The 13,342-nt window shown below is 51.6% G+C and overlaps 5 protein-coding genes across 5 annotated transcripts; 4 read left to right on the top strand and 1 right to left on the bottom strand.

Moving 5' to 3' along the window:
* Positions 1–44: 44 nt before the first annotated feature.
* ACET3X_007014 (uncharacterized protein) lies at positions 45–1,630 on the top strand (the record flags this gene model as incomplete). The annotated part of the gene is made up of 3 exons (XM_069453207.1): positions 45–104; positions 153–683; positions 743–1,630. The coding sequence occupies 3 exons, from the start codon at positions 45–47 to the stop codon at positions 1,628–1,630; spliced, it is 1,479 nt and encodes a 492-aa protein (XP_069305782.1).
* A 537-nt stretch (positions 1,631–2,167) lies between these two features.
* Positions 2,168–3,619, bottom strand: ACET3X_007013 (uncharacterized protein; the record flags this gene model as incomplete). Its single annotated transcript, XM_069453206.1, has 1 exon — positions 2,168–3,619. The coding sequence occupies one exon, from the start codon at positions 3,617–3,619 to the stop codon at positions 2,168–2,170; it is 1,452 nt and encodes a 483-aa protein (XP_069305781.1).
* A 2,012-nt stretch (positions 3,620–5,631) lies between these two features.
* Positions 5,632–6,630, top strand: ACET3X_007012 (uncharacterized protein; the record flags this gene model as incomplete). Its single annotated transcript, XM_069453205.1, has 1 exon — positions 5,632–6,630. The coding sequence occupies one exon, from the start codon at positions 5,632–5,634 to the stop codon at positions 6,628–6,630; it is 999 nt and encodes a 332-aa protein (XP_069305780.1).
* A 1,420-nt stretch (positions 6,631–8,050) lies between these two features.
* ACET3X_007011 (uncharacterized protein) lies at positions 8,051–10,868 on the top strand (the record flags this gene model as incomplete). Its single annotated transcript, XM_069453204.1, has 4 exons — positions 8,051–8,175; positions 8,228–10,505; positions 10,556–10,741; positions 10,797–10,868. 4 exons carry the CDS (start codon positions 8,051–8,053, stop codon positions 10,866–10,868), a joined length of 2,661 nt encoding a protein of 886 aa, XP_069305779.1.
* Positions 10,869–11,567: 699 nt separating this feature from the next.
* Positions 11,568–12,157, top strand: ACET3X_007010 (uncharacterized protein; the record flags this gene model as incomplete). Its single annotated transcript, XM_069453203.1, has 2 exons — positions 11,568–11,894; positions 12,005–12,157. The coding sequence occupies 2 exons, from the start codon at positions 11,568–11,570 to the stop codon at positions 12,155–12,157; spliced, it is 480 nt and encodes a 159-aa protein (XP_069305778.1).
* Positions 12,158–13,342: the final 1,185 nt, after the last annotated feature.

Genomic DNA, 13,342 nt, shown 5'->3' with positions numbered 1-13,342 from the left:
ATCCGCGTCAGTCAAAAGTACGGGCTCAGTAGAACTAGTACAGCATGTCGATCCAACGAGGCATTGCAGCTGCAATATTGGTTGCACTGGCCTATATCATCAAGGTACCCTAATTCAGACTGGGCCCTTGCACTGGAAGCTGACAAGCATAGCTCGTGTGGGCAGGGTATACATCCCCACTTGCAAAGCTACCCGGGCCTTGGTATTCCAGATACACCAACCTCGTCCTTCGTTACCACGTCCTCTCAGGCAGGCGAATCTTCTACGTAGACAAGCTTCACCAGCGGTATGGCAGCGTCGTACGGATTGCGCCATATGAGGCCGCCATTTCGGACACAGCAGGCGTGACTCAAATACATAAGATCGGTGCCGGTTTCTTGAAGTCAGACTTCTACACGGCCCTTACACCAACCGATACACCTGGCCTATTCGCTATGCGTGACCCACATATTCACGGCGCTCGAAGGAAGCTGTTCGCGCGAGCCTTTAGCAATAACAGCTTGAACAGCAACTGGGACACGGAAGTCAGACAGAAAGCAACTTTAGCTGTCCAGAAGATCCACCAAGATGCTTCAAGTTCATCGCAAGGAGCTGATATCTTCAAATGGTGGACGCTGATGACGACTGATGTGATTGCACATCTTTGCTTTGGAGAAAGTTTCAACATGCTTGAGCTGGGAAAGGTATGTGATCACATTTTGTCCCATGCAAGTACAGCCATTTGTTCTGACAGATAGAACAGCAAACACCCTACATCGATGCTATCCAGGCCGCGCTGCTTGGATCAATATTGCGATCCGAATTACCAACCGTATACAGTATCCTCCGTTACATGCCCTTCAAACGAGTACGGACTATCGTGACCACTGATGATGTCGTGTATGGGTACGGCGGGCGTGCGATCCAAAACATGCGCAACCACAACGGAAACACTATGAATCTCTTTGGTCAGATGCTGGCTGCTTGCGAAGCCAGCGAGAAGGTTTCGCTAACAGACAAGGATATTCGGGAGGAAGCGGGAAACCTTATTGTGGCGGGATCAGACACCACCGCCGTCACTCTGACCTACCTCGTCTGGGCGGTTCTGAAACAGCCGGATCTGCAGACCCGCCTTGAAGACGAAATCGCACAACTAAGCGACGAACTGACTCCAGGAGAACTTGAGGCCGCACCTGTGTTGAACAGCGTTATCGAAGAAACGTTGAGGCTGTATGGAGCTGCGCCTGGAGCCCTCCCTAGAATTGTTCCCAAGCAAGGCACAACCATAGGCGGATATCACATTCCCGGCGGTGTTGTAGTCAGTACTCAAGCTTACACGAATCACCGAGATCCATCAGCCTTCCCCGACCCAAATCGATTCGATGGTTTGAGATTTTTGAACAAGTCTTCCATGTCGACCTACCAGAAAGCCTCATTTATGCCTTTCGGGGGCGGCTCGAGAGTGTGTATCGGCATTCATCTCGCATACATAGAGCTTCGCCTAGCAACTGCTCTTTTCTTTCGACAATGCCGTGGCGCCAGAATTTCCGAATGCATGAAAGATGATATGATGGAGATGGACAATAGGTTCCTGATCTCTCCTGTAGGTCACTGCTGCTACATCACATTGAAACGATCAGCGGAAGTGTGAATACCATGTCGTCAGGATCGTGGAGCTGCGTTCATATCATGTTCGTTGTACCGCGAGCGAAGTCGCACCTAGTCGAACAAAAGAACTGTAGAACGATGAATACCATTGTGTGAAACTCTACCAATGTGTATCGAGCAGAACGAGGAGTTACTAGAGGCATTCAAGTCCGTATTACTTCACAATTCTCAGGTATGTGCTCTGGAAGTAGAGCTCTCCACTCTTCCAACAACTCAAGGGCCAGATGGCACTGACTGTAACTTGTATATAGGTGAATAGGACGCTAGACAGCTTCTCTATAGTGGGATCTTCCTGCGATAGACCAGAATTAAAAAAAATCATCCGAAACCTCATGCTTGGAAGCTTCTTTGAGTAAGTTCCGACGCTTCGTAGGCGGCTCATATGTGGCTTTGCCTTCGTCTGTTTCATCGACGTAGCCCTTCTTCCAGGCCCAATGTGAAGCGTATAGGGCCACAAGTCTTGGTGCGCCACAGGCACGAGCTATATAAATCTCCAACATAGATCTCCAACATCCCTAGGTCATCCAGTTTTGTCTTGGTCTTCGTCAGACTCAGGTTCGGAGACCGTATCAGAAGGGACTGGCCGGACATCATCCTCAGGATGGAGTTCAATCCACTCCCGTATCACGCTTTTCGCCTCTTCGAATTCCCAATCACTGCGCAAGCTCTCTTTCAGTATGAAAAACATACGTCTCGCCAGCATCGCCTCCGGTGCGAAGGCATAGAGCTTGTACTTCTCTGACGCGTTCTTGAGAAAAACCTGCTTCAATTTCTTTCCCTCCTCTTCAACAGGCTCGAAGGTCGCCATGATTTCTTCGTCCTCATCGCTATCCATGTCGTCCGGTGTCCAAAGCCAGAATGGCGCTCTATAGGCCATAAACTCAGGCGCCATGATAGCCGAATCCCAGTCGATGACACCCGTGATATCCACTTCAGTCTCGTTACATACCTCCGCCAGAAGATTGTAAGGCTTGAGATCACCGTGAACTAGAACGCACGGGCCGTCCAAGAACCCGCGCATTTCCAGAGCTCGCGCAATCGCTGCGAAACCATCCCAGACTTCCTCGAAACAAAATCCAGTCGACCTTTCCCACGCGCGCCACCGTTCGCATTGCTCCAAAAGGTGGTCAATAGGCTTGCGTGCCAATGCCGGCTTGTGTGTTGGTTGATCATTGTAAGCTGGTGTAGAGAATGTGTCGACGCAGATGGAGGAAGTAGATGGCCGCGACAAGTTTTCGGATGATATATTGCCAGCCGGGCCTTCGATTGAGGCGATGACAGCAGCGAAATCAGTGATACGTTCTACAACGCACTGTTTTTGCCGTATGTTGAGTTGACGCCACAGTTCCAGCCGAAGATTTTGACCTGGGAGGCGCGTCTGAATCATAAACGGTCGTTCGCACATGTTCGTAGTGGTAAGGTCGTAGCTGAAGACCTTGGGAACCGGCAAGGGTAGTCGTGAGCTGACCGTCTCTAGGATTGCCAGTTCGTGCTTCATGCTCTCGGCCATATCTTCGACATAATTGTCACCTTCGAAGCTCATGCGTGGGATTCGTAGAATGTATGCATCGAACTTTGTGGCCAAGGTCTCCTTGCGTGCGCCGAAGCAGCGGCGTAAGAACCAGAACAAGCTAAATTGTTTTAGCTTTGATGCTACCGTAATACCGATAACTCGATTATAGGATCCGCCCTTCATGCGATGGATCGTGATGTCCTTGGGGCTTTTTCGAAAGTGTTCGGTAGCGAATTTGGCGACTTTGTACTGGAATGTTTCGAACGGCTCCTGTTTATAACGAATCGTTGTTGCAATCGAAGCTACGTCGTCATCTGGTTCCTCGTTCTGTTTATCGACGCTATTTTCTGTGTCATCCACGCATTGGATGCTTGTCTCTACAGTGGCGGTATCAACAGAAGATGGTGCATTTGCGGCACATAGTGGCGAAGCCGCAGCTGTGGAGAGATGAAGCGACATGTTGTGAACGTAGGATATGAAGTGTGGTTGTAACGTAAGAAGAAAAGACTTTGATTGTTATTTTATAGCCTTGAGACATGGCGCATTGTCATAATGGCAGGTCTTTGTTTGCTAGCGCTAAGACCTCTCGGTGCACAGGGTTGTTTCCCTCAAGCTATTCACTGCGCAAACCTAGTGAACACTCAAATTTATCCAAAGTCTCAATCTAGGTCTTGGGTTATCACAATGCGACTCGTTGGGTCCGCGTATATAATGTTCACAGAATCCGTCGAAACTGTAGGTTCAGAACTCAACTCCACTAAACGCAACATAGCCATCGAACAACTACACGATACATTCAGACCAATACATATACTAGAGTTATGGGTAAGCATACAACTGTACATCACTGCCCAGGTGCGTCTGGCTGGGTTGGTGACGAGAGTCCTGGTGGTTGCAACAAAGCCACTTTCGGCACCGATAAGGTACCCTACTGTACCAAACACGAGATGCCGTGCCGCAACGGCTGCCCAAACAGGAAGCATCTTAAAAATCGGGATGGTTGTAAAAGGTGCGAGGGAGATTGGAAGGCTGCGGCCAGGAACGAACAGCAAGCAAAGCAAAGCGGTAAAGAGATGGAGAAAGGCAAAGAAGATGAAGCATTCTGGAATCCAGGGAAAGGCCGGAAGAAGTAGAACCGAAGATTGAATCAGGACAGCGTTACAGTGATGGGATTTAGATGACATGGATCAAAACACAAACTATCATGGGCTAATGGAACGCGCGAAGTAGATAATTTATCTCATGCTTGAGGGCATCCCGAGTGGATTAGGACTAGAGAGTCTTTCGTAATGCTAGTCTGGAGATACCTTGATACACACTTTTTGGGTCGATGTGATCAAGAAATGCTTTTTCGACCTCTATTTTTTTTGGTTATCCATAAAGACAACTTGCTAATCCATCGAATGCAGATAGATCGAGAGGTCCCTCTTGCCATGTCTTTGGAAAGTGTCAATGGAAGAGAAAGGGCCCACAGCACTGGGCGATCGATCCGGGCGAGGGGTGTCTTCCAGCGGCACGTTGGGCGCATCGAAGCAGGCCAATTACCGCAGTTAGAAACAGAAGCATATTCGGCTTACACTTTCAAAATCTGTAGACGGTCACTTCCGGTTTTCCAACGCGGAACACAGGCCGTGTAAACCCGCCATCGCTTGACGAGAGTGAAGCTTAAGAAGCCACCGGCGTGGATTGATTGAGTCAAATGGGTGATCATTGCACTGTCAAGCGTCCTTTCCGATAGTCCATGTATACTGTCGCGACAGTGGAAATAGGGCCTGTAGATAGGCTATCAGGGAGCAAGCTGCTGCGACTACTGCCTGTACAACGATCAGAACATCTTCTGTGCTTGACGCAAATAATCAAGACAATGCCATAAACATGGAGGTTTGATAAGCGGTGTATGAAAGTTGTGCTTAAAACGAGAATTTGAATCAGGTGACGTGCCCAACCCCTAGCGCATTAGCGCAGAACGTTAGCCAATCATATTGGAGTCTGTGCGTAGACCAATCACATACGTCATCGACGTGCTCATGTAGTATCAGTTCACGAACGCGTCGCGACGGTGGCCACTACACATTTTTCATCGCTCAACCTGAATCGAGGTAGATGTCGTCGCCCGATACTTCGCAATCACGTTTACGAGAGAGCTCCCCAACCTGACAATCGTCGTGCGCAAAACTCACGGCGCACTTAAGTCCTCGCCCCTGGCCAACAGTCTCGCCCCACAGTAGCAGCCCGTCAACCTGATCTCTTCCAACGCGCTTTTATACGTTTGTCTCGTAGTCAACGCGTCTTGACTGAAACCTTTGAGGAGAGACTTTGCGGCAGAGTTTGGTCGCTGAAACCGAGGTTCCATTAAAGGGCAAACCCAAGTGCGGTGTATCTCAAGGAGATCAGCAAAGGTGCTTACTCGAGCCATACTTGGAGGAAGCCCTGGTCGGGTGTGGCATACGGCGCACATAAGACCCTTGACCATGAAGCGGGGTGCCCTCGACTCTTTTTTCAAACGTCCCGAGCCCAAGAAGCCTAGATATGAAGCAAGTTCACAAAAGTCTAGCCATATATCATACCCCTTCGCCATTCCACATCTGCCCGCGTCATTCACGGAGCAGCTGGGGTTTGCTCCGGCGGAGGAGGGCAAGATTATGAACGATCAACTGGACCTAGACCTCGTGTACTATCAGCCATATGTCCCTCCCAGCATCGCGCCAGGAGTCTTTGAATTTCTTCGACAGGAACTCCCCTTCTACCGCGTACGGTACAATATCACTCGCGGAGGAGTTCAAACTCAGATCAATACTCCACGGTTTACTACCGTCTTCGGTGTTGATGATACGTCCCGCTTCTCCCCCGACGGTAGTATTGTGGATGCAAAGAGTGGAAAGCCGGTGGAGAAGAACCGATACAAGTGCGCGCCTCGGCCGATTCCACAGTGTCTGGAGGACCTAAGAAAGGTGACGGAGGGCACCACTGGCGAAACCTTCAATTTCTGCCTTGTCAACTACTACGCGGATGGGAAAGACAGCATTTCATACCATTCGGACGATGAAAGATTTCTCGGCCCTAACCCAGCAATCGCATCGTTCAGTCTCGGCGCAAAACGCGACTTCCTGATGAAGCACAAGCCTATCCCTCCCAAAGACGGCGTTGTGATAGAAGAGCCAAAGGGAATCAAGCTGCCCTTGGCATCCGGAGATATGGTGTTGATGCGTGGCAAAACGCAAGCGAACTGGCTTCATAGTATACCGAAGCGCGCGGGCCCCGAGGCAGGCAAGGGGAGAATCAACATCACCTTTAGAAAGGCGATGGTTAAGGGTGGTACGGAAAACTACTATCAGTACAATGTCGGCACTGGGGGAGTGCACAAGTGGGACGCAAAGACTGAGAAGATGGTGTCTTGGTTGGTAGTGGCAGAGAGCAAAGAGACTGAAAGTGCTCCTGTCAGTGGCGCTGGAGCAAGCCATGGAGCCTAATGGACTACAAGGGGACGGTTTAGGTAATTTCGCCGACTAAGACAAAAGATGTTAGCATTGTGACCTACACTGAGCTCGTGATTGAACCCTGATCCTTTCTCTGATCGCTCTGGCAATATCTTGTGATATATGGGAGGGGGATCATGTAAATTGGTCGGAAAGCTCGAGTATGCGCTTGACCTCGAAAGGGATCGTAGGATGCAGGCTCAGCTACGGACACAGTCTCCTTGGAAGCCATGTCGTGCTTTGTCGAGCGCGACAGGACACCCAAAAAGCTGGAGAGGTGGCGGGCAATTTAGGCGGCGCTAGCCCGACCCCGCCTGGGGGAAGCACAATCACGAGTAGTCCTGACATGTGGAAGGAAGCACGAAGAGGTTTCGGCTTTCGAGATGGTGGTAACTGTGAGGATGCTCTCGCGGCTGTGAAAGACGACGCTCGCGTGTATTGGTATAGTCCGGTGGGTTTGCCCAATGATAAGTAGGTGGAGGATCGCGTGTCGCAGGACATTCTTGGCGATGATGGTTGAGGGTGGTCGGAGTTAAAGGCCGCCTAATTCTCTCCACGTCTGTACCACCAGTCTTTGCCTACAACACCGCAACGACGCCTTCTGAACTCTTCACCGTGGCGGTATCAGAGTCGCCAAAGCTAGCGCATACCACCTGCGCTTTGATTGACTAAATTGCGCAGTGCGAGTGTGCTTCGTGAGGCGGGCGCGTTCGACGAGAGAGCTGGTGGTGTGTGCAAGCCTATGTGGGAAAGTACGAATCAGCGCATGGCTCTGGCAATGTGCAGCTGCTGACAAAGATTAGCAGGCGTCTACACGTCTTTGGTACAGCACTATACCAGATATCCCCCACTGCGCGCTCGATTGCCTATTGCGTAAGCGCCATCTTCCCCTCAGCGAGAGGAAGCACTCGGCAGGCGGCCACCACGAAACAAGGCTGGCCGGACACAAACACGCCAGACACGTCTGACGACACGCTCGTGCACCACAGGCGACAGACTCATAGAGGAGGGGCAAAAAGTGCTGGACTTGACGTCAAGCACGGGCTGGAGGGTGGAAGCAGAGCGCATACACATCAACACCAGGGCAGTGCAGCCATTTCAACCCCAGGCCCTCAGAGTCACATCCCTTGGCGTCTGGAGATAGCTCAGCTCCGGAAGATTTAAGACCGCACCAGGCCGCGATTGCACAATCGCGCACCTTGCGACCTTTGACACTCTCTTTCCTGCAACGCGCACACTAGCGACAGAACGCATCTGCACGAGACGATTCTAGACCACAAAACACCCTGGCTTTGCGTCTCAGGCGACCAGCAACGCGTGAGATTCCATCATTCATCGCCAACGGACTTAGCCCTTAAGTCCGCATTCTCCGTCGAACCCACTTCACACCAGCAAGCCACGCCATATTGCAACCATGCCGCCAACACCACCGTCAACAACTTCCTCGAGCGCGGGACACTCGCCGCCAGATCCACAATTCAGAGTTGTGCGCAAACGAAATCGCGTTCCTTTGTCGTGTGGAGCATGCAGGCACCGAAAGTAGGCCTCCGTCTCAAGAGAAGAGACGATCGTCGTATGCTGACAATTGTAGGCTGAAATGCAATCGAGGCCATCCCTGCGACAACTGCACCAAACGCGGGGATACGGCATCATGTACGTACGCCGCGCCAGGCAACCGCAAGAAGAGTTCAGCGAGCACCGGCTTTGCGGCTACGCCCGATGACATGCAAAATCGTATTGATCGCCTCGAAGGACTGGTTCTCTCCCTCATGACCAATGGCGCCCAGAGCGCCGGCCCTGCTGCTGCTCAGGCCGCTATTGCACACAGTCTCAGTAGTTCCGGTCCGGATCAGCAATTCGATACCAGCCCGATGATGACGAGTATGAGCTCCGGCGCCCCCGAATCGATACCCGAGGAAGACGCCAACGAGGACAGCGACATGGAGACTGTCACAAAGTCGATTGGAGTCATGAAGGTATACAACAACCACACGGTGTTTGCGTCAGAAGCACATTGGTATGCAATATTGGGCGAATTGTCAGAAGTCAAGAACTACTTCGCCGAGCACAAGATACAGTATGAAGATCAGCTCAAGCGATACAAGGCGACGCATGTCGAGGATCGGCCACCGGGAACATCCTTCTTGATGGGCGGCCAGAAACCTAGCTCCAAGGCCGAAATCCTATCGCGCTTCCCACCCAAGCCCACAGCCGATCTCCTCGTTTCGCGCTTCTTCAACACATACGATCCTGGCATTCACATTATACATGGCCCAACATTCCAGGAGGAGTACGACAGACATTGGGCACAACCAGACGAGACACCCGTCATCTGGCTTGGGACCGTGTTCGCCATGATGTGCATCGCACTGCAGTCGTACACACGAGCTGGTGACGAGCCTCCGGAATACCACAATAAGTCTTGGGAGATGTCGAGGGAATATGGCGACTTGACAGCGCAATGTTTGATCATGGCGGATATCACACAGCCCATCACGGGTATGATAGAGACTCTGCTCTTACACGTCCATGCCGAGTACGCTCGTAGCAGGGATGCAGAGGTGGGTATCCTGATAAGCACAGGCATCGTCGTGCGACTTGCGATGCGAATGGGCTTGCATCGGGATCCAGGACCTTATCCTGGCATACCCGTATTCCAAGGGGAGATGCGAAGACGTATCTGGGCTGCGGTACGCTCATGCGATCTGTTGTTCTCAGCCCAGGCTGGCCTACCACCAGTCGTCCGACCACGGGATACAAACACCGAGATACCCCGCAACATTTACGATGACGAACTCCACAAAGATATGAAGATACTACCGCCCTCTAGACCGGAAACAGAGGCTACACCAACTCTTTTCCTGATCAATCGGACGAGGTTAGTCTACAAGCTCGGGGAGGCGGTCGAGTGCACAGATACCTTGACATGCGCCTCGTACGAGGAGGTCATGAAGCTTGATGCGGAGGCCCGAGAGCTGCACGACAACATCTCGCCGCATCTCAAGATGCGGGGAATGGATGAAGCGGCACGCGATCCTTCTACTCTGATTATGCAACGCTTCACGTTGGATCTTCTCTTCCTCAAGATCATATGCGTCCTGCATCGGAAGTACTTGTCTTATGCGAGAGTGCAACCGCGGTTTGCCTACTCCAGAAAGGCGGTCATTGAGGCCTCGATGATGCTACTCAAGCACCAAGCGACTCTGCATCGGGAATGTCAGGCTGGCGGTCGGTTGCGCAACGTCAAGTGGTTCATTTCATCGCTCACCACTGTCGATTTCCTTCTCGCCGCAATGATTATATCGTCCGACCTCTATCACACTGCGCGCGAACCACCGGCTCGTTCTCCGCCGTCCGCAGACACGCTTGTGTGGAGCTCGGATCGGCGAGAGGAGATGCTCGAAGCTATAGAGATAGCAGTGGGCATTTGGGAGGGTCTCAAAGATCATTCTATGGAGGCATACAAAGCGCACACCACGCTCGGCGTCATGTTGGATCAGTTGAAGAAGAGTCGCTCAGCAAGGCAAGCTCCGAATGGCTTTCAAGCAGCTTCTTCGGCGTACCCTTCAATGGCCCCAATAGAAGATGCCAATGTCGCGCCTGAACACTCGGCAGCAATGACTCTGGGCTTGCTTAGCACGGGCGGTATGACGCCTAATGCCAACATGTTCGATCAGCGATACCCGGCAGGAATGGCTAATCTGCTAAACGACCCTGTACCTCAATCATCCATGGGCTTAGCACCCCAATACAACCAACCAACAAGCGGAACAGTGGGGCCGGAAAACTCGTCGAATCCATTCTCAAACCTCTTTGGGGCAAATCTCTTCCAGAACTTGGATCTTCCGCCGACGGACAACATCAACTGGGTACGTATTCTCAGTGGGGTTTAACGGCGACAGTCTGCTAATAGGATCAGGATGCATGGGATTCTTACATTCAGGGCCCAGGCATCGATTCGACGAACAATTTCTTCCCTATGGACCTTGGTGGTTTGCCTATGCAAACTGAGCAAGCCGGAATGCCAGCCACAGGGCAAGCGCCGAATCAGCAGCCTGCGCAAGGAAGTCGGGCAAATGTGTTTGGACACGATGTATACATGGGCGTAAGTACTGTCTCACATTCTTGAACACTTTAATCTGATGACTGACAGCAACAAGGCTGATCAGAAGACGAGCTCTGGCGAGTGGTACGCTCTGGGTTTCATGCTACCGAAACAGTCCAACTCGTAGTCGACGCGCTCACGTTATTCGTGGTATGGGTAATGATCATATGGATATGTATTTTGAGCGTACTGTGTCTTTTGCATGGTCTGTGGATTTTCAAAGCCGAGGACGGCGGTGTTACCAGATATCCCCAACTGTTGGTTGATGTGCGAAAGGGAAGTATAGGCGGACGGAAGGAGGCGCAGCAAGCCATGTGCCCCGTGATGAGAAGATGAATCAACTCAGCTCAGCCTTTGTGCTTGTACCAAAGAACTCCACTTTGGCGTATCCACTACTTGTTTTGCGCCAACTTGTTTGTTGTAGCTGTCTTGCCGCGACTCGTATCCAGATACAGCGCGATACGATAAGGCCGCATCAAGCTTCGATCCCGGCCAGTTGCCGCGCTCCTGCCCCACTTGAACCGCTGGACCCTGAATCACGGCCTGGCAAACGTCATCGCAGTCACGACGGCTTACGCGCTCGCGGTCCTTTGTTTGGCCGTGAGGCTGCGACGGTTGGCCGCCTCAGCCCTGGGTTGTACCCGTACCAGCTGTGCCGCCTGAGCCTCTGCAATCTTCTTCTCACGCCTCATCCACCCCCGCCATCTTCCAGGCTGAAGCCTGAGCGCTGTGCATATCCCTGCGGAACCTGAAGCAACACCACTTTTACCGCGAAACCGATCCACGGCTCGATCAGTCGCTACTGATCATGTCAAACTCGCCGACCATGTCCCCACCCATCCTCACTGCTACCGGCTTCTCACCTCCTCCACCGAGCACCGACCCCATCTCGCCCGTCTCCCGAAGCGGCACTTTCCCTCACAAGACTAGCCCGGCAGTCGTCACGCAAACGCCGCTCATCGACACAAACACACCTGCGATAAATGATGCGCCGGTCGAGCTAGATGGGGGCGAAGTGACGCCCGAGGAGCTGAGGAGGCGAATGTCACAAGGGACAAGTGGAGTCAAAGGTTCCATGCGGGCACCAGACGAAGAGGGTATCGATGCTGAGTTTCTTGGCGAGGGGGAGGATCTGGGCAGGGATGCAAGGGAGGTATGTTGATACCCATGTGCAGAAGCCGCCCAGCAGGCGTGATCTACGTCGTGGCTACATGCACGTCATGCAAGAGATTTTGGAGATTATTGAGCTGACGTTATCACCAGAAACGCGCAGCCATGCTAGCCTCACGCTCGAAAGACCCAAGCGTCATCGTTGATTTGCCGAAGGAGCCTACGGCCGAAGAGGTCGATGCTGCGAGGAAGGCAGATGCGCTGCTACCCCCGGGCATGAGGGGGAAGGTACCCGAGGCGCGGTGAGGCGCTGTGCGTGGTGCGTATCGTAGTAAATATGAAACAGGGAGCAATAGAACATCCATGACGACGTGGAGACACGGGCGAAAATAGATTGGATCTACATGAACGATATGGCGTCTGGAAATATGTTTGTAGATGCGCCAAGAGTGAATTACTGATCGGTTTTTACTAGCCTTATCCACGAAGCATCATGTCCTTTTCCTCGACATTCTTTTCGGACAGACCATGGCGCACCGTCGCGCCTGCTAGTCTCCTTGGGTGACTATACATAAAAGTTTTCAAGCTCCTGTTTCCATCCTTCTGCAGACCCAATACTTTTTACTTCTTATTCATCAAAAATTCGAAGCATTGTCGAATGTCTGCTGCCCGCTTTGTGCCTCTCAAAATCCATGCGACAATGTGTGATGACTGTCCTGCTTGTCTCTAGTCAACAATCTCCAAAATAGAGATGCGAGAGTTTCATGAGATCTCCTGTGGCCGGCACATCGAGAAATCGACATTCGTATCCTGCGGAAGTGAACCTTTTGAGTAACACCACGAAAAATCGAAATCCCCGCGCTCCGTTTGCTGCTTTCAATCTGTAGCGGAAAAAGGAAATGCTGTTCGTCCGTCATCTGAGTAGCTATATACCACCCTTCTGCCGTCTACAAAGTTATCAAACGCGAGGCGAAGACTCTATCACTCACTACACGTTTCTCGAATTCGACAAAACGAGAAAGTAGAAGATGATGTTTTTTGCTCCTTCTTCCCTCAAAACTGGCTACTCATCTGTCATGTCGGATTACGTTGCTTCTTCTCAGATGATGGCATCAAAGAAGTGGGATCAAAATGAATGGTTCTGTGGATTCTGGAACAAATACGCCATGGACAATACTATGCTGTGAAGACGACCACTGTTCTCTGAGAAAAAAAGCATATGAAATATGGGAAATGGAGTGAAGTAAGTCTCTGGTTCGAGAGGTGGTCATGTCTAGGCAGTGATCTCAGAAGCTCATACAACAGTCGAAAATCGAGCTGTAATGCCACCACGAATACCCGCCACTTCTTTCAATATGCACTTCCTGAAACATTTTCAGATTGCTCGACGCCAAAATCCAACTACTATAGTCAAATGTTGTCGGATTGTCTGCCTCGGAAGCGGATGATCTCCAACCCATGTGATTTTTTTTTCCCGCTCCCCAGAATGCC

The sequence above is a fragment of the Alternaria dauci genome, chromosome 6, assembly GCF_042100115.1.
Source record: "Alternaria dauci strain A2016 chromosome 6, whole genome shotgun sequence".
In the NCBI taxonomy this organism is placed as follows: Eukaryota; Fungi; Ascomycota; class Dothideomycetes; order Pleosporales; family Pleosporaceae; genus Alternaria; species Alternaria dauci.
This window is presented reverse-complemented; position numbering and strand designations above follow the sequence as displayed.